This window comes from Lipophrys pholis (genome assembly GCF_963383615.2).
Source record: "Lipophrys pholis genome assembly, chromosome: 22".
Lineage (NCBI taxonomy): Eukaryota > Metazoa > Chordata > Actinopteri > Blenniiformes > Blenniidae > Lipophrys > Lipophrys pholis.
The window spans coordinates 18,052,728-18,078,432 of NC_137644.1; the positions used below are offsets into that span (position 1 = coordinate 18,052,728).

A 25,705-nucleotide genomic window follows, 5' to 3' on the forward strand; every position below is an offset into this window, starting at 1 on the left:
TATTTAATCACATTTTCAGCCGTTTATTTATTTATTTATTTATTTATTTATTTATTTATTTATTTATTTATTTATTTTATACTACAGAAGAGCCACACGTTGAAAAGTCTTTCACAAATATTTTAAAACTTCCGTAAGGAAAAGTGAGTGACTGTCAGAGTCGTGTGATTTCTTTTCTTTTTTTTCTTTTTTACGCTGAAGTTTACTTCCGGACGCTGCTGCTGCGTCTTTCTGCGGACTTGACGCACTTTGACAGCAGTGAGGAGAGGCTGAGGCGCACACACTCACACACTCACTCTCACACACACACACACACACACCCACACACACACAGAGGGGCGCAAACCTGAGTAGTTGAAGGGGGTTGAACCGAGGACGTGTGCGCGAGGAGGGCGAGTCCTGCTGGTCATCCTCTGCTTCTCTACACTTCAAACAGTCGCTCACTTAATCCCGGATTGTAACCTGCTCCACACTTCACAGCCATGAGGACAAACGTATGGATTTACCAAGCTTTGGTGTGTGTTGTGGTCACTCTCGTGGACACAGGTAAGAGTTATGTTTTTATTATTTCTCATTTTTTGCATGCCATATATCTGCATGTGTGTGACTTTTATTAAGTAGTAATCCACCGAACTTTTATTGTGTTTATAAAACACTGACACAATTTATTTATTTTATTTTTTTAAGTCGACAATTAGACACACTTTCAGCTCCCATATGTGCACATTGTTGCCAGGTTGTTCGGCTGGATGGACTTGATCACAAGCCTTGTCTTGCAGGGTTGAGGTTTTCGTGCAGAGAACATACTCAAGGCTATTTATCTGGAGTGCACCAAACACTCTGTTGCCAAACATTTAACAACTTGCTCGGTCGGTGTAAAACTAAATGAAAAATATTCAGCAGCCCATCAATCAACTTCTTTTGAACTCCACCTATACCCCTGGAGCTCCCACTGTTTCACATAAGAAGCAAGATCAGTGATATCAGATTGTGTGTAATGAGTGATGTAATATTTAATGGACTTAAAATGGTACAAATTAATTGTGTCCAAGCGTATTCGGTTATCCGGGCTGCCTGAAGGTACGAATGTGAGCCAAGGCTCTTGGTTTGACGTACATCTGCGGATGTTACTGCTTTGTCATTAAACTTTTTTTTATATAGGTCATGGCCATTTCAGTGATAGACACTCCTGCATCTGCTGGCCAGACGCCAGCCCCAGTGAGGGAGTACCCAGGGGCGCACGCACACGATCGGTCGGTGCACCCGGCGCAGGCCCTGTGGTACCCCTCTCTCTCTCTCTCTCTCTCTCTCTCTCTCTCTCTCTCTCTGGGAAGCACAGGTCACCCGGTGGCTCGCATCCACCCCGCTGACATGTCATTGAGCTAAGCACTTGAATCCACAGTTACCACCTTCAGGGGGAGCCGACCCTGACCTCTGACCCCCCCCCCCCCCCCCCCCCCCCCCAGATTTAAATGCTCTGTGGTATTTGTGTCCCGATAGAGTGATAGAAAAGGTGTGTGTGTGTGTGAGCGAGAGAGAGAGAAAGGGAGAGAGAGAGGGTGGGGATTTGAGGAGGGAGTGAGGTGTGTGAGGGGGGTAAACATCTGGCTCCTGAGCCCACTGCCACATTTTGCGCTCTCTGAAGCAGATGTAATGTCCGTTTAATTCCCAGACAGAGGCGCACCTTTAACCTGCTGCTCCCCATGTTGTTCATGGAGGTGAATTTAAAATTTTTTTTTACCAAGACACTGAGTAAAAATTTAAATAAAATCCCCATTTTTCATGATCAGGCTTATTATTATTATTATTATTATTAGATTCAGATGATGTTTTTACCCTCGGGAGCATTGCTAAACACTTCTCCAGATGACACTAAGTGGAAGATCGCTCACCTTTTCCTACCTGCAATTTGTTTTCTCTCTTTTTTTTTTTTTTTTTTTTTTTTTTCGTACCTCAACCAGATACTTGTTACGACTGCCCCTCCTCCTCGTTAAATCTCACCTCTCTCGCTCGCCGAGCACCTTCCAATTCTAATCCTCGACTTCGGGAAAACGCTTGGGATTTTGGAGATAGCATGAGTCGGAGAGTGCGAGGAGAGGAAGAGACTTAAGTGAAATCTAATTGAGCAGCCCGGCCAGACATCAGGGCTGCAACAACACCGTGATGAGTGCCAGATGTGGTCCAGCTGAGCCTAAACATTAATAACGCGTCCTCCCCGAAAAAAACCATTTTCGACCACGAGGAGCCTTTAAACGATCCACAGTTTACAATATCCAGAGTACACACACACACACACACACACACACACACACACACACACACACACACACACACACACACACACACGATGTCTTGTGTAGGCTCTTGACGCTGTAACCCGGTAGCATGAGCTTGTCGCCGCGTGATTCATGTCGCACTTGCCCGCGATTATAAACCTTATTGGGGGGGGGTTTAAAAAAAAAAAAAAAAAGAAAGAAAAGAAAGGAATGATTTGTATCGCGGTGGATTTAAGCTTAAAATATGGTTTTGTCCCGCTGTTGAACCCGATTGGATCCCGAAAACATTATGCCACATCTTTGCAACGATAGAATTCCCTTTTTGATGTTCTTCTTCCTGAGAAATGCCTCTCAGTGAAGACCTATAAATAACACAACAAGAATGAATCGTAATATGTCCTTTTGGCACCTTTTGACAGTTTACTACTCTTCCCACATACTGGCTATATTCTCCGCGTGCCAAAACCTGGGGTGATGCATAAAATTTTATCCTTAACACTTTATTATTTGGAAGAATAAAGGTTATTTCTCGTGTTTGAAACTGAATTCTGATTGCATCGTGTTTAGTTTTTTTGCACACACAACCAAAAAAAAAACAGAAAACGAAATGCCACTCATGTTGCGAGAGTGAACTGAGCATCGCTGTCGTTAAATAGCAGGACGTCCAATAAGACTTTTCATGGCCGCTGCAGGGTCACGAATGTTTAAGATACGATTCTGTGCAAGACGGGAATTTTATCTGCGATGATGTGGAAAAGTCAGTGAGAGTCGTTTGGCGGGGGGGGAGCAGATATTCGGCTCTCTCTGAAAGTAATAAAATATGTTTTCATGAGTATCTGAGACAGCCTCTTGATGGACGTCATTGTGTTCTCTCGGCTCAATCCACAGTTCAGCACCCAGTCTGGGCTTGAAGCAGAGCTCCTGGGGTTACTTCCAGCAGGCCTTTGATCCTGGATACGCTTCAAACTTGCCTCTTTTCTGACGCATAAACCAAAGTACCTGCTACCTCAGCTGAAGGCCAGTCTGAGTTTCTGCTCAGAGTTCGCTGCAGAGTTTGGAGTATCTCGCAATGGTTGTTGCTAACACGCCACCAAGCGCAAGGCCTTGGAACAGTTAAAGGATGCTTCCATTGGTGTACGACTGCCATAACTCTACTTCCCACTCAGCCATGCCCTGAAGCAAGTTGTTCCAGTCGGATTTTCCCGCAGATCGGACATGTCTCTCTCTGTCCGGTTCTTATCTCTACGGCGGCAATAAAGCGCTTCCTCCCGAGTGCTTCGCTCAGGTTCTCGTGAAGAAGTCGCAATACGCATCTAGGAGACTTCAGAATCCATCCTGAGCTCAACACCACTGAGTACTCTGTTACGGCTTCAAAAGAAAAGACTTGGAAATGCACTTCTCTGGGTTTAGACGTAGGATGAAGCTTCATCACTTCCCCTCGCTTTTTGAAAAACGCTCCGATTCCATCTCCATGCAGACGCAAGAAAAACCCACTTGTCTATGGCAAACCGGCCATCACAACTATTTCTTCTGCACATGTGCGAACAGATGGGCGATAAGAGCCCTGAATAACAATCCAACTTCTTCGTCTGTCCACACGAATGTCCGTGTCCTCGCCATTGTCAATGTTTATAGCATATCGTTGTCTGTGGCTTCATTACAAATGCCAACAGCACCCACTAGTGACCCAACATGAAAACTACATAGTTTTCAAAACGACGCCGTGTAAATGTGAAACAATTCTGTAACAACGACCTAAACGTGTTCAAAAAGTGGCACGTCATCAACAGCATGACATTGATGTTCTTTACCTGGTGCTAACATTGGATAGCTTTGGGGTTTAGGACCAATGTTGCAATCAGCCACCATCAAGATAATATGTATTTTTCGTTTTGATATGCAGTCATTCGTTGTATTCAAAACCTCTCTTGACCATAGCATAAAGGTAGTTTCCAACATGTGCTCCTTACCACACACAACTTTTCACAGGAATACGCAGCATGAAAACTCAATAGAATTGGTTTTATGCTACTTTGGTCACCAGATTCTAGTTTTCGATCTATGGAAGTGAGCGATAGCTCAGTTTATCAGATAAACAGAACATTCTTTATTTACATTATTCTATAAAATAGTATGAAAGATCTTATGTTCCACCAACAAAATGAATAAAAGTTTTACTTGTAAGAAGGTTTGATTGTACTGTTCACACTTGTAGCAATGAATCATGCCAAGCAGGAGTGGAAGCAGGATTTATAATTTCTTTATCAAACAAAACCTGCTCGCCTAATTGAATTGATGCAAAGTTTTCATGTAGGGTTGAAGGTATAGATACCAATAGAAACTAGCATTAAAGATTTACAAGTATTAACATGATTTCATCATCTGAGACAGTATTGTAGCTGATTTGGTCAAATAAAGAGTTTTCAAGAAGTATAGTGTATGAAATTTGGGTATTTGCCAAATATTTTCTTGAATGGAATTTTTACTTATTTTACCACTTCAGCTGTTTGAGGCCCCGTTTACGCAACATTCTTTAAGGTTTCAAGTGAAACGACAAAACCTTTGCTTCAGTTTGGAGGTCTGTTCACGTGACAACAGCGCTCGGAGCATCTAAAAACACATCTTTTTAAAAAAGGATGTCAATGTGCAACTTTTTGAGAGAAAAAAATGCTCCCAACTCCATCTCCATGGAAACTTTTCAAAAAAAACCCAACACTTTTTTGAAAAAGCTTCTACTGCCCACGCACACCACGGCTCCAGCAAATAGTTATTTTGCACACGTGCAAGTAGTTTGACAATAACAAAAATGGCGGCCTCCAGAGTGTCATGGCTCCCAGACAGTCCATATTCTCCTAGTTTTATAGTTGAGAGTCGCCCGTAATAGAAATCTAACTGTCCATACCAGTATCTGTGTACTCACCGTCATTAATGTTTATTGAGTATTGTTCTCTGCACGGCCATTGCAAAAAACAAACTCCCACAACATGAGAACTACTTTGTCTTCAGCGTTTCTGCTGTTTCCATATAAACAGACAAGTGTTGCCATGTCAACACACGCACAAAAAAAATAAGATTTTCGCATGAGACACTGTCATGTAATCGTGGCCGTACCATCTGTCAGTCGCTCATTCTCTTACATTACCATGCAAACACAGACACATCAATGCTGTCAGGTAAAGTGCTTGGAACACCGTCGAGGGGAAAGCGGTCCCTCTCATGTTGCGTCCCTGTGTCCTGCAGGTTGTTGTAGAAAGTCGCACCAGTTATTGCAGAAGTATGAAAAGACGGAGAGCCACATGCTGGTTTGCACAGACTGTCCACAGCCCGCACTGGCACGAAAGAGCCGCTCGCAGGAACACTGCGCCCGGAAATGCAACAAGGTCAAGAAAAACTTCAACTGCAGGTGAGTTGTACTTCTACTCCTTCGTCCGTTTCTCTGACTTCAGGCGCACAGCTTTTTCCACGTCTTCACTTTCACCCCCTCTTCTTCTCTTCATACTATTTACATATTTTCTGCTGTTTATCATTCGTCCATCTCCCAACTACTTCCCGTGCATTTTTTTTCCACAGGGCTTTCAACTTTCAAAGGCACAACAGGAAATGCCACTTGCTTCCTTTCGACCGTTTCACCCACGGTGTGCAGAAGCAAGCCAACATCAACTTTACTTTGTATGAAAAAAAAGGTAAATGTCACCGTTTTCCCGAGGTTTTTTTTTTTTCCAATTCTCACGAGAACATCGAGGCACAGGTAGGGATTTGCGCTTGTTTGTCGGGGATTGTGCCTTCATTTTTTAAGGTCTTTGGTTTTCTCTGTTGACATAATAAAAGACCCCCCCTCCAACTGCCCCCCTGCTGTTTAATCGCACTGTTGGGGGAAAGTCGCATGCATAAACACGCAGCACACTTAAGCAAAGTGTAAACAAGAAAGAGAGGGGAAAAAAAAAAAATCATTGTTTACAGCCAAAGCGCCAAAGTTAACTCGAGCGCAAGCTGTGGAATCGAGTACTTTAGTTTACTGCAAAATTTACGAAAACTCCCCTCGGTGACGTGTAATGAACTTCACGGAGCTGTCTGTTTTTGGAATAACACACACACTTGGAAGTACTTCCATACAAGGGAAAATGGTTAAAGCGGTGATCAACTTTGAATTGTCGAAATGGAAGCATCATGTAAGCAGTCCACACCAGTGGGTTGCATCAAAGCAAAAAAAAAAACCCCACACAGGTAAGTTTTTCATGATTACATCATAGACGAGAAGAAATACACGTATATACAAAAAAAGAGGACAATAGGGTTTGATGATATTATTTACATTTTCTAGGGAGTTGGAGTCGAGTGTAGAGTTTCTTTCCTTTATCATATGTTTTATATATATATATATATATATATAACCATGGTTGTAATCTGTAACAGAGTATATTGTACCATTGATCAAGTCATTGGGGCCTGTATTCACCTAATATATATATTAGTTAATATACTGTGTATCCATGTAGTTACAAGACATTCTTTATCCTTTTATGTTTTTATTTAAAAAGAATTTATTAGGTTGATACATCAAAATAAATCATCCATTCATGTCATTGTTTAATGAACTTGTCTGTCCTCAGGTTCATTGAGAACGTTCTCTGTATTTCTGCCCCGCTTTCAATCCACTCCTCCTTCATGGATGTTTTTTTTCGATGTATATTAATTTAATGTTTTTTTCACTCTCGCTTAGATTATGTTAGGGAGTGTATCATCGGCACCAAGGACAACTACAGAGGGAGGAGGTCTTGGACAAAGTCGAACATCACTTGCCAAGCTTGGTCAGATAATAACATCAATGAACACACGTGAGTCCTGTTTTGTTTTTTGTGTTTTGAACTTAAGAAGCTACATGTCTGCATGAGAATTGAGGCTTTTAACAAGCGGGATGACAGTTACAAGCGGTCGTTTGTCACCTTGAAGTGGGGGTGCGTCGCTCGTCAGTGTTGTTTTTTGGTCTTTTTTAGGGAGGGAGTAGCGGGATGTGTTAACCATTCACTTCCCCTCGCTAGATTGTGAAGCGTCAAGACTTCAAAGCTGGTATCAGTAATCCGGAGGCCTCCACCACCTTCCTGGATGCTCCCCTCGCCGTTTCTCTGTGTCTGATACTGCGCAGGCCCTGGCCTCTGATTTATGGATCTTAAGTCCTTCCCCTTGCACCTCAGGGGTTAAGGGAAGGTGGAGGCTCCGAGACAGTTGAACGTTTATCCAGACTTAAGTCAGATTTCTTTCAACACAAGCGGGAATGTCGTCCCCGATGAGGTTTTTTTCTTTTTTTTTTTCTTCTTCTTTTTTTTTTTTTTTGTAGCAGCACCGTAGGCCATCAGGTGTGTCCCAAAGATGTTTTCCCTCAGCCACAGCGAGGCAAGACCCGTGACTCGGTGCCAGCATCTCGTTAGCTGCGCTCATTAGTCACAAGATATTTTAACTGCAGCGGGGAGGGCGGAGGCTGCGAGACGGAGTAATAAGAGTTTTAAGGAAGTGCAGAGAGAACAAAAGAGGGGATTTAGAATGAAAGAAAGAAGACACCGGGATTTATAGGCTCGACTCATATTCTGTCTGACGTCCAGCTGAGGGAAAATACACGTTCGCTTGAACGCCGACAATTAAAACAGATTGTGGTGTCGGTCCCCGTCCTCCCCTCCACTCCCCGCTTCCCACGGCGCTCCCCTGCTCCTCTCATCACTCTCCGGAAAGCAGTTGTTCGTATTAGGACTCCTTTGTCATTGTTTATTTGACACATGGTCCCAGTCCCCTTTTACAGAGGTCTCAGGGACCTCTATCGTCCTTACCTGTCAGCAACTTTTCAACTTTCAAAGGGTCAGAGGGAGCTTTACTTAAGGGAGATTTAGTGCCACCGTGGGGTTACCTAACATGGGACAGTCCCGCTGTGTGAGAATTACCACCATAATGAACCACGCACCATTTGAGTCTCAGGTAACTATTATTTTCATGCTTGACCGATCGCCACAGGGCGGGGGCGATGTCTCAGGAGGTTCCCTTCCAGGAATGGGACTTCCACCTGTTGTCTATATTTAGTGTTTGAACCAGGGCACTGAAAGGAAGTGCGTATTGATGCCCAGCCAAGCGCGGAGAATGGAATGGAACATTTCTCCTCCCATTAATAACAATAACAACAGATAACACTGCAATCATTTATCGTCCTCCTCTGGGACATTCTTTCACTCAATTTCCAATTGGACGTCTGTGAGCGGCAACTACTTTGAATTTCAGTTCTGGTTGAAGTTGCACGACGCAGTAGTTTTAGTTTTTGACGTTCCAAATCATCCCGAAGGTCAGCTGTAAATCAGGGCACTTAGTTTGTCACTTGGCAAAATCTGGCATTAACCACCCAGCCAATTACGAACAATCAAAAAAAATAATAATAAAAAATCATAAATTATTGAGCGCTCTAATGGTAGAGGCATGTACGCTAACAATGCTGATGCTGAAACATACGTTAAAGCCATCCACTCGGTCATGAAATGAATTAGACACACAAACTCAGGCACTTCAGAGCACATTGCCAACAATGTTGCTGGAAGTCGCCAGAACTGGAGCGTGATTGCTCAGAGGAAGGATTTAGTTTCATACAGCAGTAGCAGATATTGGAAACACACCCTGCTTTGAATTTTGGTTTGGTTTAAAGTTAAATCATAGAAGTGGTTTTAGGTTTTGACTTTCCAAATCATCCAAAAAGTAAGGTGATCATTGCAGAGGCAGGTGAAGTTGGTCGAGCAATTTATAGAATGGACGTATGGAAGCAAAATACAGTAAAATGTCCCAAAGAAACTGTGGCATTATGCATGTTTTTACAAACTCACCCTGACAGCATGTCTTTGAGGTTAATGCTAGTTTGCATTAACTTTCATAGTTGCATCTTTGATATCTCAGCTCAAGTCTCAATGTCGTGTTATGCACGCTACGCTTTAGCAATCAAAAAAAAAAAATATGTTTTCTAAGAAATTTGGAACAATTCCTGGCAATTTGCGGCCCAGTTCTGGCCCACGGGCCTTATGTTTGACTCCCCTGCTCTGTTCCATTCATCCATCCATCCATCTTCTCCCGCTTATCCGTTTGTGGGTGGCGGGGGTGGCAGTCTGAGCACTGTCACCCAGATCACATTGCACCGATTAAGAACCTTCCTGCAGGTGGTGAGCCCACGGAAAGGTGGCGCCCAGCGTGGGACATGAGCCCACTACCTTGAGATTGTGAGTCTCATGCTCGACCAACTGAGCTAGCCGGGGGCTTTGCTCTGTTCCGTCCAACACAAAAAACAAAAAAAAGAAGCTGTAGGTTCTGCTTTTAATAGATGAATAATAAATCCAACAATGACTGAATCTCTTGGCAACTCCCAACTCACATAGTAAATTACAAATTGCACCCAGCGATAAGGCTATACTGTCTTGTTTTTCCCTAGAAATCCAATAAAGGGATTACTATTACTCGCATAGTAGTACATCAATCTACATATAAATGACTATTGTAAATGCAAAGTGTTTTTTTTCTGTTTTCCCCTCAGCTTTGCTTTAATCTCAGAATATTTATTCCTTTGGATTCCGTTTTGTAGTATGACATTTGTTTCTCCAGGTGTGTGTGTGTGTGTGTGTGTGTGTGTGTGTGTGTGTGTGTGTGTGTGTGTGTGTGTGTGTGTGTGTGTGTGTGTGTGTGTGTGTGTGTGTGTGTGTGTGTGTGTGTGTGTGTGTGTGTGTGTGTGTGTGTGTGTGTGTGTGTGTGTGTGTGTGTGTGTGTGTGTGTGTGTGTGTGTGTGTGTGTGTGTGTGTGTGTGTGTGTGTGTGTGTGTGTGTGCGTGTGTGCGTGCACCGCAAGACGTTTTGCAAGAGTAACTTCAGTCCTAGATTTCATCTTTAGCGATATCCAGAATCCAGCCAATGAGTTTAGTCGGCCCACAGAATGAAGCATGTGTGCATAGTGTCTGCATGTGCTCCGATGGGAACAGACTTTGGCAAGGAGATGAATAACTGGCCAACATCTGTTAGCACAACATCATTATGGCTAACTTGCTCCCATGCTGCGGCCTTTTCTATTTTTTTTTTTTTAAACAGAGTCTCACCAGATGCAACTTTTTTTTGTTGTTTTTTTTTCAAAGCGAAGAATCTTGTAATTCCATTTATAAATTAGGATATTGTATTATGATAGAAATACAGTATATTGAGCTTGTGAGTTACACACAACAGATGTGAGTTTTGGCCCCCGGGCCGGCTTCGGAGGAAGGGAACAAGTGTTTTGTTTTAGTTGCATACGCTGAGTGAAACATTTCTGTTAGACCTAACCTTGTTATATTTTTGACACATGTAGGAATGGCTATATGGCTGGAAGGTCTTCCGCTGCTTTCTCTCTCCTCTTCCTCCTTGTTAGACGGCTGCGATTTCTTCCACCTCTGGACTGAATAACGTTGTGCATTATTGTCGAATGGAACCTTGCATGAGTCTCGGAGGGGAGAGCAGAACAGACCCCCCCCCCCCCCCCCCCCCAAGAGTCATTGCTTGTGGTAGAGCGTTCAGATGGGCTGCTGAAGGGAGTGTGGCCTCTGCTTGTTTTTCTTTTTTTTTGTTCACGTTCCTCCAAGGTTTTTCTTACATCATCAGTTAAACGACGAACTCCAGCCTCCTCACTCACTCCATTATGCTTAAATCAGTCACTTGGCTTGTTTCTTTTCACGTCCCGTCGACACTTCATCAGAGCTTCTTCTTCTTCTTCTGTCGTCCCTCAGTGTCTCGGTGGGTGGGAGGGGAGGAGGGGTGGAGGCGGTCGGCACGGATCAGGGGGTGCTGACATACCAGCTTTTTGTCATCCTGCCCCTGACAGAAGACAAATTTCACACACTGTCCATTTAGCACAGCGATCTCATGCCTCTTCCTTTGTTTTAGGCCATATGTTTGGAATAGGCAGACCCTCCCCCTCCCTCGTCTTTCTTCTTTTTTCTTTATCACAGTCTTGTTCGCACTGAAGTGATGTACAAGCTGACAGAGAGGGATTGGGTTTTAACGTGTTCAAAGGCTGCCAGCATAAGGACCTGCTTGGGTGGCTCCAAGTGGTCCGTAGCATTGTTCTGTGCTGTTGGTGGTTACTGTCCTGTGACAGTCTGCCTGCTTCACACTTGAATAGCTGGTGATATGGTCGGAATCAGTAAGGCGATCATGCAAAAGGTGCAAATCTGGAGAGTAGAAACGTATTGATTGCATGCTTTGCATGTGATTACCATGGCAGGGAATTCCTGGATGTGAATGTAAACCTGGTCACACTGTGGGGACTTGCATTTTTTTTTTTTCCCCCCTCAAAGTGTGTCGTCTCACTTCGCGTCAGTGCCTTATGAATTTATTTGGTTTGTCATTGAGAGGACCGCGCTGTACTTGTATACACTGCCGGAGCAGCCGAGTGTGCAAGCACTCGTGAAAATTTATTTGTACAGCTTACAGTATCAGTTAACACTTTTAATAACGCCCGACTGCGCTCCTGTAGGTTTTATCCCGATAGGTACCCGATGCAGGACCTGAGGGAGAACTTCTGTCGGAATCCCAACAACGATCCTGGTGGTCCGTGGTGCTACACCACAGACCCCAACGTCCGAGCCGAGGAGTGTGGCATACCTCAGTGTTCGGAAGGTGAGGCCCTGCAAAATCTCACCGCTGGATAGTACGATCCAGGCCTCATTTTCAGTCAGTTCTTCAATAATTTACGCGGCTTGTTTCTATTTAAATCTCAGACATTTGTTTGCATTCCTCGGCGGAGAGAAAGTTTTGATAACTGTTGTTTCTTTATTGGTAGAAGTCTGCATGACTTGTAATGGGGAGAGTTACCGGGGGAAAATGGACCATACAGAGAGCGGCAGGGAGTGCCAGAGATGGGATTCAGCCAGACCTCACAAACATCGCTTCCAGCCCAAAAAGTAAGCTTGCAAATCACACCGTAATCTTTCTCACAGACACCACCAGCACACACCCATGACAGATGCTTGAATAAATGACGCTAATACTCCAGAGAGGTAAACCTCACCAGTTGTTATGACTTACTTCTCTCTCTGCTTTTCTCCTGCTTCTTCTATTTCCTTTTTTTTCTCTCTCTCGCTCTCTCTCTCGCTCTCTCTCTCTCTCTCTCTCTCTCTCTCTCTCTCTCTCTCTCTCTCTCTCTCTCTCTCTCTCTCAGGTATCGGGACAAAGATTTAAGGGACAACTACTGCCGTAATCCAGATAATCGTCTCCGTCCATGGTGCTACACCATGGATCCCAGAACTCAGTGGGAGTACTGTAACATCACTGTGTGTGGTAAGAAATATACTGCACTCCGCGTGCTCCGATTCACAAGCTCGGCTTTCGCAGAAAAATCGTTCAAACACGCGAGACATAATAAGCGTTTTCTCTGACTTGTGATTGTGTTTGTCATCTTCTCATCCATGTCACCTTTAATCAAGACGAGTTGGAAAATGAAGGTTGATCTTCGTGATGCCATGCCAAGTATGGCCGGGGGATTTGTTATGTACAGCACTTTGGTGGTTTTGAGGTTTAATTGTGGTAAACTGAGTAAGAATCTGCATTTCTCCCCTGCAGAGTCTCAGAGGACTTTTGTTTATCCGGCTTGAGTGTTTCTTGTGGTATTCAGCTTCGCATCCTTCTACCTCAACGAGAAGGAGTAAATAGGTTGTTTGTATAGGAGAAGGTCTGACTCCAGAGAGTCAGAAGTGTTTTCACTGAAACCACTCAGGGCTACAAAGTGGACGGTTACAAAGAAGACTACTATACCAAGATGTCCTTTTGAAGGTCTGATAGTTGTTCTCGGTGGTGTGTGTGTTTGCGTTTGAAATCTTGACATATTCTGACAAATTGAAGGCATGACCTGGATGAATGTGCAACAGGCAAAACAATTGCAGATGCTTCCTTACAAGACTCGGGGGATGAAGGTTTGATGAATGCAAAATGATGTGACTCACACTCTACAGCCTTCACCAGATCTGAACTCCGATAGCTTCTGAGAGATCTTGAAGAACCATCCTGTGAGAAATGTGAAACTGCGGACGATCAAATTGAAATTGCTATCATGCTATCATGGAAGGAAGCTGTGTTGCAAAGCTGCCAGCCGCTATTTACTGTGCCTGAATACTTTTGAGACATGTCCTACTGAAAGAATATGGGATAATGTAATTCCACTTGACTCAGCACAGTAGGCAGAGTCTGACTGACTTGCAGTTTGGATAACATTTCCCTTCACGTGTAATATAAAATACAGAGAGTTGAAAGAAAAGCAGTGGAGACCAAACAGGGGTTAAGCCAATGGAGAATTGGTTCATTTTTCAGTGAATGTACATTGAAATATTCCCATATGCAAAGCGGCAAACACACGGAGGATCCCTCTCTGTCTCTGTCAGACACACATGTATTTTACAGTACATGTTATGATTTACAGGGAGGGCGGAGGATCTGCATTTGTCCAGATGTGTGCATCCCTCAATGCCTGCCCTCACAAAGATAAAAACCACTGACCTGTACTACACAGTGCACACAGACACTGGCATGCATTACATCAAGTCGAAGAATCCCTCTCTTCCACCCACCTTCTCCGTTTGTGCCTCAGAACATTCCCCCTTTTTTTCCTCCTCCATCTTCTCCCATCTCATTTGTCAAAGGCTAAAGAAACAGAGACAGAAATCCGGAGGGGAGAAGTCGCTCCCTGTGTTCTGCTACCCCTGGACTGCTGAAAAGCAGAATTCCAATCTGAAAATGTTTGGAATAGTTCGCCGCTGGATAAAGTTGCCCGAGTCGGGCCGGCTTGATATCGTTTGCCGACTTTTGCGATAAACAAACCCTCCAGAAACGTTTCATGTCCGATTTCAAAGCAACGGCCATAGACGTCAGCAAACCTCGGGATGTCTGCGCGGCGCTAAGGATGCCACCGCACGCTGTCAGCGAGATCAACACATTTTTATTGCTGTGGATGTCCCTACGTGCAAGAATGTGGGGCACCGGTGTTATGAATACACAAAGTTTCCTATCGCAATAGAAGCGAAGAGGGAGTGCTACTGTTTTTGATCATCTGTCTCTAGGTTAAACATGACACATTCTTCTGGGGATTAATATTTCCCTCCTTCTTTCCCTCCTTCTTTCCCTCCTTCTTTCCCTCCCTCATTCCTGCCTTCAGTCTTTGCACCTCGCCTTTTTTCTTTTTTTTTTGGGTGATTTCCCCCTTTTTCTCATGCTTCCTCTCACACATACTTTTTTTTATTTCTTTTCCCTGATAGATTCAGATCCCAACGAGGAATCTGACGTGAACATCACAACGTCCTGTTTCCAGGGGAAAGGCACGGATTACAAAGGGACAATGAATGTCACTCCAGAGGGCGTGACATGTCAGCGCTGGGACTCCCAGTTCCCCCATAACCACACTTTTCTCCCTCAAAACTTCCAGTGCAAGTGAGTAATGATTGTATTATGGCAGCCGGCATCTTGGAGTCGCTTCCCTCTCTGGAGCATGGGGAAGATTATTTATTCTGTTTGCGTGTCAAAATGCATAACCGACGAGAGATGAAAGCAACGCTCGCAGGCTTTGCTGGAGGAAAACTAAATCATTGGCACCATCATTTAAATTGTAGTCTGTGTGTGTGTTACAGAGATCTCAGAGAGAATTACTGTCGTAACCCCGACGGTGCGGACTACCCATGGTGCTTCACGACAGACCCTAATCAGAGGATAGCAAACTGCACCCACATCCCCAGATGTGATGCAGAGGCCTCACAAAAAATAGGTAAAATTGAAACTTCTGGGGGATGCACTTTTTTTTGTTTTGCTCTCTTGCCAAGAATTACACAAGGGGATGAACAACATTTGTGTGTGTTTCATGAATATGTAAATACAGCCAGAGAAAACAACGTCTGGCTTCCTCTAAAATCGAAGAAACGCCTCCGTTGAACTTCAAAAGCCTGAAGGTGTCCTCGCTGTTTGGTTACTGAGAAGCTATGACAAACTACAGATCACAGCCAAGAAATTATCTGGCCCGTACTTTGAAAATACAATAAAAAAAAAAAGAAAAAATCACTATTAATAATGGCTTTTTTTCCTTCTTATTGCAATCTTAAGACTTTGCTGGTGCCAATTTTCCCATCAAACGCTTAAAGGAAAGGCTGAAGTTTTCCCTTAAGACCGCTTGAAGCCTTTTCGGAGTATCCTGTCACTTACAATAGGAATGTCCATGCTGTTTCTCTGAATAATGTGATTGAAGTACCGACCTGCAGATGCTTGAAAAGTTCGGCCACGTTCCTGTGAGTTAGTATTGTAAAAGGTATTTCGCAGAACATTGCCCAGTGAATTCCATCCGACCAGAGTTTGGCAGTCACACTCGCTGCTATTTCCCATGTTTCACTGCTTTACATATCAGAGGACCACAGGTGTCAAAAAAGCTTCTTCTAAAATCTGTTAAGGAAATATGGAAGATTCAAAAATCTATTATGTGTAAACCACAAGTCTCACATCGATCTTCATTAAATTGATCCAAACCATAAAGACGAGGAAACAGCCAAATGTCATCTGTGATGTTTTAACACTCTTGGAAAAAAAAATCTCTTTTGTTCTTCCTCAGAGTGTTATGAGGACAATGGAGAGATGTACCGAGGCAGTTTATCCATAACCCGGTCTGGGATTCCCTGTGCCGACTGGTCCCATCATATAACCAGGTAACTAAAGCAGTTGTTTTGTTCTTTTTTATTTTTTCCTCTCCTGCCAAGAATTCTTTTTGTCAAACTTGGGCCTGTCCTGAAAACTGTTTCCTAAAGAGGCTGACATTCTTCTCAGCTCAGTTGATGAGTGTTTGTTGACAACTTAGCTCCCATTGCCTCGCAAAAAAAAAATCCCTTTCATATGAATGAAGCTAAGCAGTGAAAACAAACAGCGAGAGGAAATCGGGGGTTCCTCAGGGGTCAATACCAGGTCCAATTATTATTCATCTAACTGACGAGAGGAAACCTCGGGGTGCTGTCCGAGGCACGCATCCCTACGGAGAAGGTTGTGTACTCCAGGGCCGTTACTTCATGCTGAAGTCAGGCTGTTGGAATTACTTAATTTACAAGAATTTTAAAAGCCAAAATGGCACAGACAGATGGACATGTTCCAGAGCTGACCCATGACCCCAGGAAGTGCTTTCTGTGGAAAGTAGATCAAAGCCAATCAGCTCCCTCGCATAGACTGCTGCCAGCAAGTCTGCCCTGCTCAAGGTCAAGGGTCGTCCCAGGAAAAACGGCCGAGGGCTACAGCTTGTTTAACATTCTCCTGGGAAGTGGAATTATCTACACCCCCTGACAAATTGAAGCTCATCGCTTAGCGTTCTTCCTGCATGTGTGCGCTCAAAACTCCAACCTCATAATTGCTTTTTTTGGGGGGGGGTATCTGAGATTACGACTAATTCTCATACAGCCAATTGGAACACTGTAAGGAGACACGCGATGATGGGATTTCCTACCAATGGAGAGCACCGCCGAGCGGTTCCATGGAGGATGTGGCTCTTGCTGGTCTGAGCCCTGCTGAATGCTCCGACTGCATACTTTCAAACTCCCATGAGCACTCTTCACAAAACCCTGTTTCCTTCTACGGACTGCATGCAGCAAGATGCAGAGTGTTCGTCGTACTTGTAGGGATAGCTAGTGTCTGAATTTGCCGGTCATACTTTGTGTGCGTGCGTGCGTGCGTGCATGAATCTTTATGAGGCGTGCCCCGGGAGCTAGTGCTGATACACTGCGTGCAAAATAACAAATGGAACATGAGAATCTGTATTTGTGTGTTTTACAGTGGGGATTCTCACTCTACAGTATCCTCTGTAGGGCTGGAGAGGAACTACTGCAGGAACCCGGACAGGGACAAGCACGGCCCCTGGTGTTACACCAATCCAAATAACCGCTTGGCCTGGGACTACTGCAAGCTGAAGCACTGTGAGTGACTTAAATGAGCTTGTTTCCAGTAAAGTCCCATCGATTTCTAAACGATCACATCTGGCCTCATGAGAGAAGAAAGGCAACAAAAACAATGCACCTGTTTTTAGTCTCCGTGCAAATGTGGAGTGCGAGCCAGCAGATGATTTCCTCTGGTTTGCTCAGTTGCAAAAAAAAAAAAAAAAAAAGACACTTGGAAGACCAAAAACATGCCGAGACCAAACAAGCGAGAGGTAACGTGTTAATCAAGGAGCTTTAGAGGTTTTTGGTAGATGTGTTGTTGCCAGTGGAAAAGTGCTTACAGTCTTTGTGTTAAGCATCAGATCTTCTTTGAGAATCAAAAAAAAAAGAAGCGAACCACCAACGTGTCGGAGGGACGGGACTTCTGGAAGAGCATGTAATTGCATTTAGTACTCAGAAGAAGATCATCGGGAGTAGTGAAATAAACGTGATTGATTGAGCTCCGCAGTCTTTGTTCACTCCAGCGAAAATGTCACAACTGTTTCTTTATGCCGTTTGCCTGGCGGCTTACGTAATCTGTTAGCTTGTGGTTTGGTCCAATTGGCAGAAAATACACAACGCTCAAACAGCAAACAGATGCACGTCTGTGCTGCCACCGAGCAGGAACGCACACATTTCTCTTTGGCTGCTTCTAATCTGGCTACGGCGAAGAGCCTCCTTTTTTTAAATGGCGGCACAATCATTTTTCCATAATGTAAAACATGTCCTCCATGAAGTTCTCGAGCTCTTCAGCAAATTTATTTACCGCGGTCGCCTGACTGGCACAGCCGCCGACGTCGATCCAGATGCGGAGATAAGTCTTTATAGAACAGAAGAGGTTGTCGTTTTCATTGAGATTTCATGCTTTACGTGTCAGTGAATGGTCTATGGTCTGATTCATTCCTTTTTTTTCCCCCTTTGCTTTACTCCAATCAGGTGAATCATCTACGGTGGCTCCTCAGCCAAGCAGTAAGTATCCCTCCCTCCCTCCCTCCCTCCCTCCCTCCCTCCCAGCCTGGCCCTCTTCCTCTTCACGTTATCTCTAATCTCCTCGCTCTTACTTTAAACCCTTTATATCAAGTCCTTCTGTTGTCATTACCCGACTAAATAAATCATATTTTATGCCTGGCTTTTGAAGTTATGAGAGCTTCCTATTGAAATCTACATCCGTCTGTCCACTCTGCCTTCTGGTTTAGGTCTGACGAGGCCCAAGATATCGTGCTTCGTGCACATAAACACCAGAATCGTCGGGGGACACCAAGTGCGTGGGACAGATGGGAGCTGGGTTGTAAGCATCCAGAGAGAGTATGTCCTTTTATTCGTTTTTCAGAAGATGTATCAACTAATTTTCATGCCAAGCACTGTAATCAATGGAATTATATTTTTTATTTCTTCTTAGGAAGGCTCATATATGTGGTGGCTCGCTCATCAGAGAAGACTGGGTTTTGACCGACCAACAGTGCTTCACATCCTGGTAATGTCCAACTCCTTATAGTTTGATTTTCGTAAGAGAACACCCAGCTTGTGTCTTCTACAAAACACTCCTAGACATTCATGCACAAAAAGTTTCTGCAGGCTGTTTAATTTCTCTAATCTTGTGTATCATAGCCGGCCGTATCTCTTTAATGAAAACTCACCTACATCTGTCGTAAACATGTGGTGTAGATCAGAGGTGTCGAACATAAAGCCTGTGTGGATGGCCCAGCTGAGGTCTTTTTTAGCTGAAATTGCAGTTTTGTGTATGGTGGATTTTGGATATTTCATTAACTCCTTTAACATGCTTAGAGTTAAATGCTTATTTGTTCAGAGAAAGAACCAAAAAAGCAGGTTATTTCTTATTAGATTGATTAAATGACATGAAGACACAGACTATTCTTTCTTGTTATTGTCTAATTTCTGTTATAAATAACATTAATAATGTTTTAAGAGATGAAAAGACTCCACACTCCTCACCTTTACAGTCTGCCATCCTCAATGAATCATTTTTTATACATTTAGCACCATTCTGACAATAAAATGCAGCTCAAAGCGCTGCAAAAAGGAATAACAGATACTAAAAAATTAAAAATATTTGCCTACATATTAATTTTTTACATAAAGGCAGCATTGGCCTAGAACAGGGGTGTCAAACACATTTTAGTTCAGGGACCTCATTCAGCCCAATTTTATCTCGAGAGGACCGGATCGGTTTAATAGTGCCATAATAACCTTTAAATTTATATTTTTAAGTTTGTTTTTTTCTTGTGACACAGACTGTGTGATGAAAACCAAACAATTCTGTCAGAAAAAGGCTAAAATCTCAGCATAAAGAGAATTTTAATAAAACCTTCTGGTGCAAAATACAGTAAAATGTCCCCAAATTTCTTTTATAGCTGTTGCATTCCGCACATTTTTTTAAAACTCACCCTGGCAGCATGGCTTTGGGGCTAGTTGGACAGCAACGAGGTCCCACGGGGGTTTACGTCTTGACACCCCTGGCCTTAAGGTTAAAGAGACGATCTAGTGCCGCAAGGTTTGCAAGTTCAAATTCCACTGTCGGCAGATTACCGCTGTGGGCCCCTGAGCAAGGCCCTTGACCCCCGGGCGCTGCACCGCAGCAGCCCGCCGATCCTAATATGTGTCGTTCAGGAGGACAATGAGTGGGATGGGTTACACACACACACACACACACACACACACACACACACACACACACACACACACACACACACACACACACACACACACACACACACGCACACACACAATCAGGTTGTTGAAAGAATAGATCACACATCCCCAGTTTTAAATTGGTGAAGATTTCTTGTCATATCTTTTCTCTGCCACTTCAATTCGTTGAGAAACAAAAAATGTGAAAAGCAGCTGCAAGTTGTGAGCAGAACTGGTGTTTATCTTCTTCTTCTCCTTCTGCATCCATGTTTTGTCTCTGGCATTATGTTCTCGCTCACTCTATGTTCCTCTCATGGTCGACAGTGTTCCAGATCTCCGGGATTACAGTGTGCAGGTTGGTCTGCGTAACCTCAGTCAGTCTTCCAGCCACCCAAGGCTGCGCATCTCTCGTCTTATCTGCGGGCCCGAGGGATCCAATCTGGTTATGTTGAAACTAGCAGAGTAAGTACTCTAACTACTCACCAGGATTTTACCCCCTGACGTGTGTCTCACATCCTGGCAAAATCTATTTTTCGAGTGTAATCTTTTTGAAAAAAGTTTTTTATGTGCAATTCATGAATGTTCATACCTGTTGTAGTCCTGCCCCCGTGTCTGAGGGCGCCTCCACCATCCATCTTCCGGTAAGGGAGTGTCACATCACCGAAGGCACCAACTGCACCATGTATGGATGGGGTGAAACCAAAAGTACTGCCTTCTTTCACACATATGTCAAAGCACTTTGCATGGAAATAATCACTGGCGTTGAAAGTGTGGCTCCGGCGCCTGTGACTCGACGGTCTGCTCTGTGTTCAGATACGGGGCACGACGAGGCAATGAACACGGTCGTCATGCCGATGGTCAACAACGACCGGTGCTCACGGATCAAAGGAGACGCCGGCGACAGGAGGATCTGTGCCGGAGGCAGGAGAGGACAAGGTGTATGTGATGTAAGAGCTTTTCTTACCTAAAGTACAGTAGAAATACTTTTTTCGCAAAGCGTATTTATTTCCGACTCGCATTGGGAGGGGATATGCATTTGTGGGATGAGCAGGAGATCTCACAATGAACGCCTTGATAAACATGATTCATTCATGAAACAGAAATCGACGACACAGAAAAAGCTGCTTGTATGTGTTCAACCCACATATTCAGGCCTGCTGCTCATCCCACGAATTATTGTCTATTACAAATAATAAAATGGGAATCAAACAGGCTTTCCGGTGACATGAGACCTATTACCAGAAAGCAATGTTACCGTTAAGAAATAATCTCCCAAACAGCGACTTTTTGTCCTGTTTATCGATAATGTGTCTAAACTGACCTTTTCAAGCAAAGTTTCAGTGTCGCATGTCATCAGTCTGTGGTTTCCTTTGACGTTGGTGTTTTAACTTTTAACACACGCGCACTCTTTTCTACATTATTTCCCCGCAGCGGGACAATGGCGGTCCGTTGGTTTGCCAGGAACACGAGCGCAAAGTCATTATCGGCGTGAGCATCCAAAGGACAAAGTGTGCCTCGTCACAGCCGGCGCTTTTCGTGAACGTGGCGTTCTACTCCGAGTGGATATACAAAGTGTTTAAGCTCTACCCCAGCTCGGAGACGAACTGATGGCGCGGAAGGGAGGAGGAGGACTCGGCTCGGGGCCCCAAAAAGAAAAAAACTTTAGAGAGAGCTCTCCAAGGCGGACCACGGGGGAGACGTCACCTCATGGAAGGTGACCGTTTTGGGATTCTGCAGCTGAAAATGTCATTTTATGGCGAGCGAGAGGCTTGTTAATGGAGAGTTGATGCGGCCGGTGGAATCTCACCCTTCCCTTCCACTTTCCAATCCAGGTAGTTAGCCTTAATACCATTTTACCACCAAAGTCCTGGGCACATGAATGATGTAATGATCTTATTTGTTCAGAGTTTTTGAAGCCATGCAAAACAGACGATGGGAATGACTCTTGAGATTCAGTATTATCTCCTGGAATATACTTGAACCCAAGTCTTTGGAGGTTACCGCTTAAGGTAGCGTCTTAAACTGGGATTTTATTTCTTCTTATGCTTTGTTTTTTTTTTTTTTTTTAAATAACATATCGAGCTGGACTGCGAAACGTGTATTTTTTTTACCTCCAACATAAGCAACGTGGACAAATGGCTTCCTCGACAAAATGTCGCAATCGATTTTGAGAGTAATTCACAGGGCAAATGGAAGGAAGACATGAGGTTTGCCTTGAAATCCAGCAAAAATTCAACTTCAGCTTCCATATTTAAACGTGTGGGAGTGACTCTTTCCCGGCTTTGGCAGTGCGCAGTAGCTGAACTACCTTTTCCCCAGTTAGCCGTAACGGTTAGTTCCCCCATGAGAGGATCTAAGTAGGAGTGAGCAAACTGCTCCCAAATCTTATGCTAATATTTGTAGCATGAGAGAGAGAAAAGCCATGCCAAATATAACATGGCTCTTTGGTCTCCAGGTTGGAGGGAACTGTGGCCCCTGGCGGGCTGTGTGTGGTCAGTAGGGTATTTTTATTTGATTTTTTATTTTTTATTTTTTTTTCGTGGAAAGCGACGCCGTTTGTACATACCTGCAGATCTATAATGTTTCTGCCACGTTGTAAGATTTTATAGGTCTTATAGATCTGGAGTATTTTTCTTTCACTTTGTGATGTCGGATAGGCTTCTTTTTGCATCTGAGTGAGTCGTATTTAAAGAGATGGAAGTAGTGTTGATGTGTATTTATTACTATTTTTTAAATGAGCAGTAAAACAACAGTCGAGTAGGTAATCATATTTTGATGCGATATTTAAATACTTTGGATTTTCTGAGAATTAAAGGCCCAGAAATCTGCGACTTACTCGTGTAACATATATACATAATTTAGCCAAGTTCAAAGAAATATAACAAGAAAGTGAAACTTAAACTTCTTTCATGCAGGCTAATCTAAAAGATATCAACACGTTATGGAAGTTGCAGTTTTTCGAACGTAAACGTCGGAAGATTGTTTCCGTTTAAACAAACATTCAGGCAAGTTCAGACACGATGAGCCCCGACACGTATTGGCGAAAGTGAAGGCAAGCCATGTCAGGCACGAAGACGATTTATTGACTTTGAATAGCAAAATAAACGGGAGGCATCGGGATTTTTGACTCATGCTGTTGTTGGACTAGAAACATGTAAACTAATGTTTTTGCTCTGGAGAATCGGATTTCAGCTTTTTCCTAATAGGCAAACGTTAACCTCAAAGCCCAGATAATGATCGCGTCGCCGTGTGATCCTTCGTATCTTGTGCCTTTTAGGAGAACATGATTCACAAGATGTGCAAAAGTATTGAAGCAATAAGAAAATGTGATTTATTGGGGCTGTTAAGGAAGAGGATTGTGTTGAAATGAACTATTTACACAGATCATCTTGTAGTATGTAAAATCTAGTTTCATGTGAACCAATATCACTAATATCATTCGTCAAATGATTAATAATTGAGGTAAACTTCCCAGTGATCCTGTTTACCTGGTCTTACAAGGCACGGCTTCAATCCCGTGTCCCTGACACTGGTTCACTGTTTAATCTTCTTTGGATCATTTTTAAAACTGGATGCTCCACCAGAGCTGCAGTTTCAGAGATGTTAACTCACTTCCTATAACTCAACCAAGAAGAGTTTTAATCAGTTTTGTTCATCATGTTAAGGCTGATCTCTAGAAATACAGTCCTGTTGGTAAAAACATATAATAAACATCAAATATCCTTCGTTCATGTAGCAAATCAATCACAATCCAACCAAACTCTTTAGGTGTTTTATGTTATTTAATTGACCTTTTATGTAAAAAGCCTCTTTCAACCTGTAAATTATCATTTGTAATTTTTGTAAATATCTCGCTGAAATATTTCTATTCCATCAACTTTTTTTTTTTGGGAGGGGGGGGGGTTCATATGTTTGTATGCTGTAAACTTTAAATATAACGGCTGCTATTTTGTGTTAGTGAGTTGTTTTATATCAGTGACCTTTTCTGGATTTTTATAGCCCTTTTGTATTATACCCATTTTAATAAACAACTTGACATTACGCGAAGCTGCATTCTGTGCCTGTCCTCTTCACGCTTGACATTTTCCTCAGTGAAGAAACTCTGCGAGGAATACACCAGAACTGCGCTCAGTTTACGCCACTTTTGGCAATGAAGTCTCTCAATCGCTCAAAGAGGCAACTTCTAGTGTATAATAAATATTTGAAGTGGCTGAATCAACAGGGGTCGTCCGTACAGCCGGGGAAGAAGATAAACAATTGCCTCCCCTGAAACATTTGGATTACAACTCTGGGCGCTCCAAGACTTCAGTGAGACGTGGATGACCTTGCTCCTCTCAAACTTTCGGTTGCTCAACATGAGATAAGATCCACTTAATGGTCCGGATGGAAGATTCATATCTGTGTCAAATTACCAAAAGTGAAGTCCTACATTCACAATTTTGAAAAGTCACCTTGCAGCACGGTAAAACAAATGATAATGATTAATTATAATACAATTATAAGTATATTTATACTATGTGACACAAAAAGAAACTATTGTGCAATAAAAAAAAAAAAAAAGTGATCATACTTTTGTAAAATGACAATTTCTGAGCTTGGGATCTGTTGAATTTGCATGCTGATGTTTTCCAGCTTCCTCCCACAATCCACAGACATTCCTGTGAGGTTAATTGGTGTCTCAGAATTTGCTGTAAGTGACTGTCGGAGCCGACGTTCCGCACGCGAGAAGCTCTGGGTGCAAATACCTGCCGGGCCCGTCTGTGTGGAGTTTGCATGTTTTCTCCCGTGTGTGAGTTTCCTCCGGGTGCTCCTGTTACCTACCACAGTCCAAAAACATGCATTTGAGGTTAACTGCTGACCCTAAATTGTCAACTCCAGCTCCTGATGAAGGAGATTGATGGATGGATGAATGTGAATTTGTTTTATTGTTTCTCCATGTTCCGATTTTACCTCATCTTTAAGTTTCAGCTCCATATGTGAATGGATGATTCCTCATTTTAAGTAATATTTTGGAGTATGTCAGTCTATTCAGAGTCCCTTTTCTTGCGTGAAAACTAAAAAAAACTAAACTCAGCCTAAAAAAACTAACTGCAGGGACCTTGAGACTGGAATAAAGTGTTCTCATTCCTTTGTCACGTTATCACATGCTATAACTCTTAACACTGATGCGTCCAGCTTTTTTTTTTTTTTTTTTTTTTTTCTCCTGCTATGGCAGGACCCTGCTGAGCTTCATCCGTGGTCATACAAGTATTAATGGAATTTAAGATACTATCAGCTCCGCTACAGAAATCTGGATTCACTTCTGTGATCAGATAAAAGAGAAACCGTTATGAAATGAGGTGAGAAGTTTATTTTTATTGCAAAAACGAATCTTTAAAAAAAAAGGTGATAATGTTGTACAAATGTCAAATAAATGGACAGCGAAAACATCAACTAAGAACATTCAAATCATGCAAAATGTAAGTACAACATGTATTTGTTAACTTTCCACCACAGCCGTGTTAAAGCTGACGTCACTTTATGTCCGACCAGTGAATAACTCGGCTTCAGAAAGCCACTTTCAGCAGAAATCACTATACGAACGCTCAACGTCATGTGGAGATGTCGTTTACCTATCTGGCTCCGTGGTGTTATATCCCGACGAGGCTCATTTTGCCAGCAGGCCACTTCCATGCTGCTGACAAAGCTGTTTGCATTCTGATCCCAATCTTACCCCTGGTGACCAATTACCAAGCAAGTCTGAGCCGGGCTGTCTCTTCACTGTAGTAAAGGGATACGAAGGAACTCAATGCCTCTGCCCTGTTGCTCTCATAAAAAGCTGATA

General features: G+C 43.2%; 1 protein-coding gene across 1 annotated transcript; it reads left to right on the top strand.

Moving 5' to 3' along the window:
- Nucleotides 1–246: 246 nt before the first annotated feature.
- hgfa (hepatocyte growth factor a) lies at nt 247–23,918 on the top strand. The gene is made up of 18 exons (XM_080491829.1): nt 247–546; nt 5,517–5,679; nt 5,847–5,959; nt 6,997–7,111; nt 11,787–11,929; nt 12,093–12,213; nt 12,471–12,589; nt 14,557–14,728; nt 14,926–15,059; nt 15,891–15,984; nt 17,093–17,232; nt 18,169–18,201; nt 18,429–18,537; nt 18,632–18,706; nt 20,206–20,343; nt 20,480–20,586; nt 20,695–20,828; nt 21,313–23,918. Exons 1-18 carry the CDS (start codon nt 483–485, stop codon nt 21,487–21,489), a joined length of 2,151 nt encoding a protein of 716 aa, XP_080347955.1. The 5' UTR covers nt 247–482; the 3' UTR covers nt 21,490–23,918.
- Nucleotides 23,919–25,705: the final 1,787 nt, after the last annotated feature.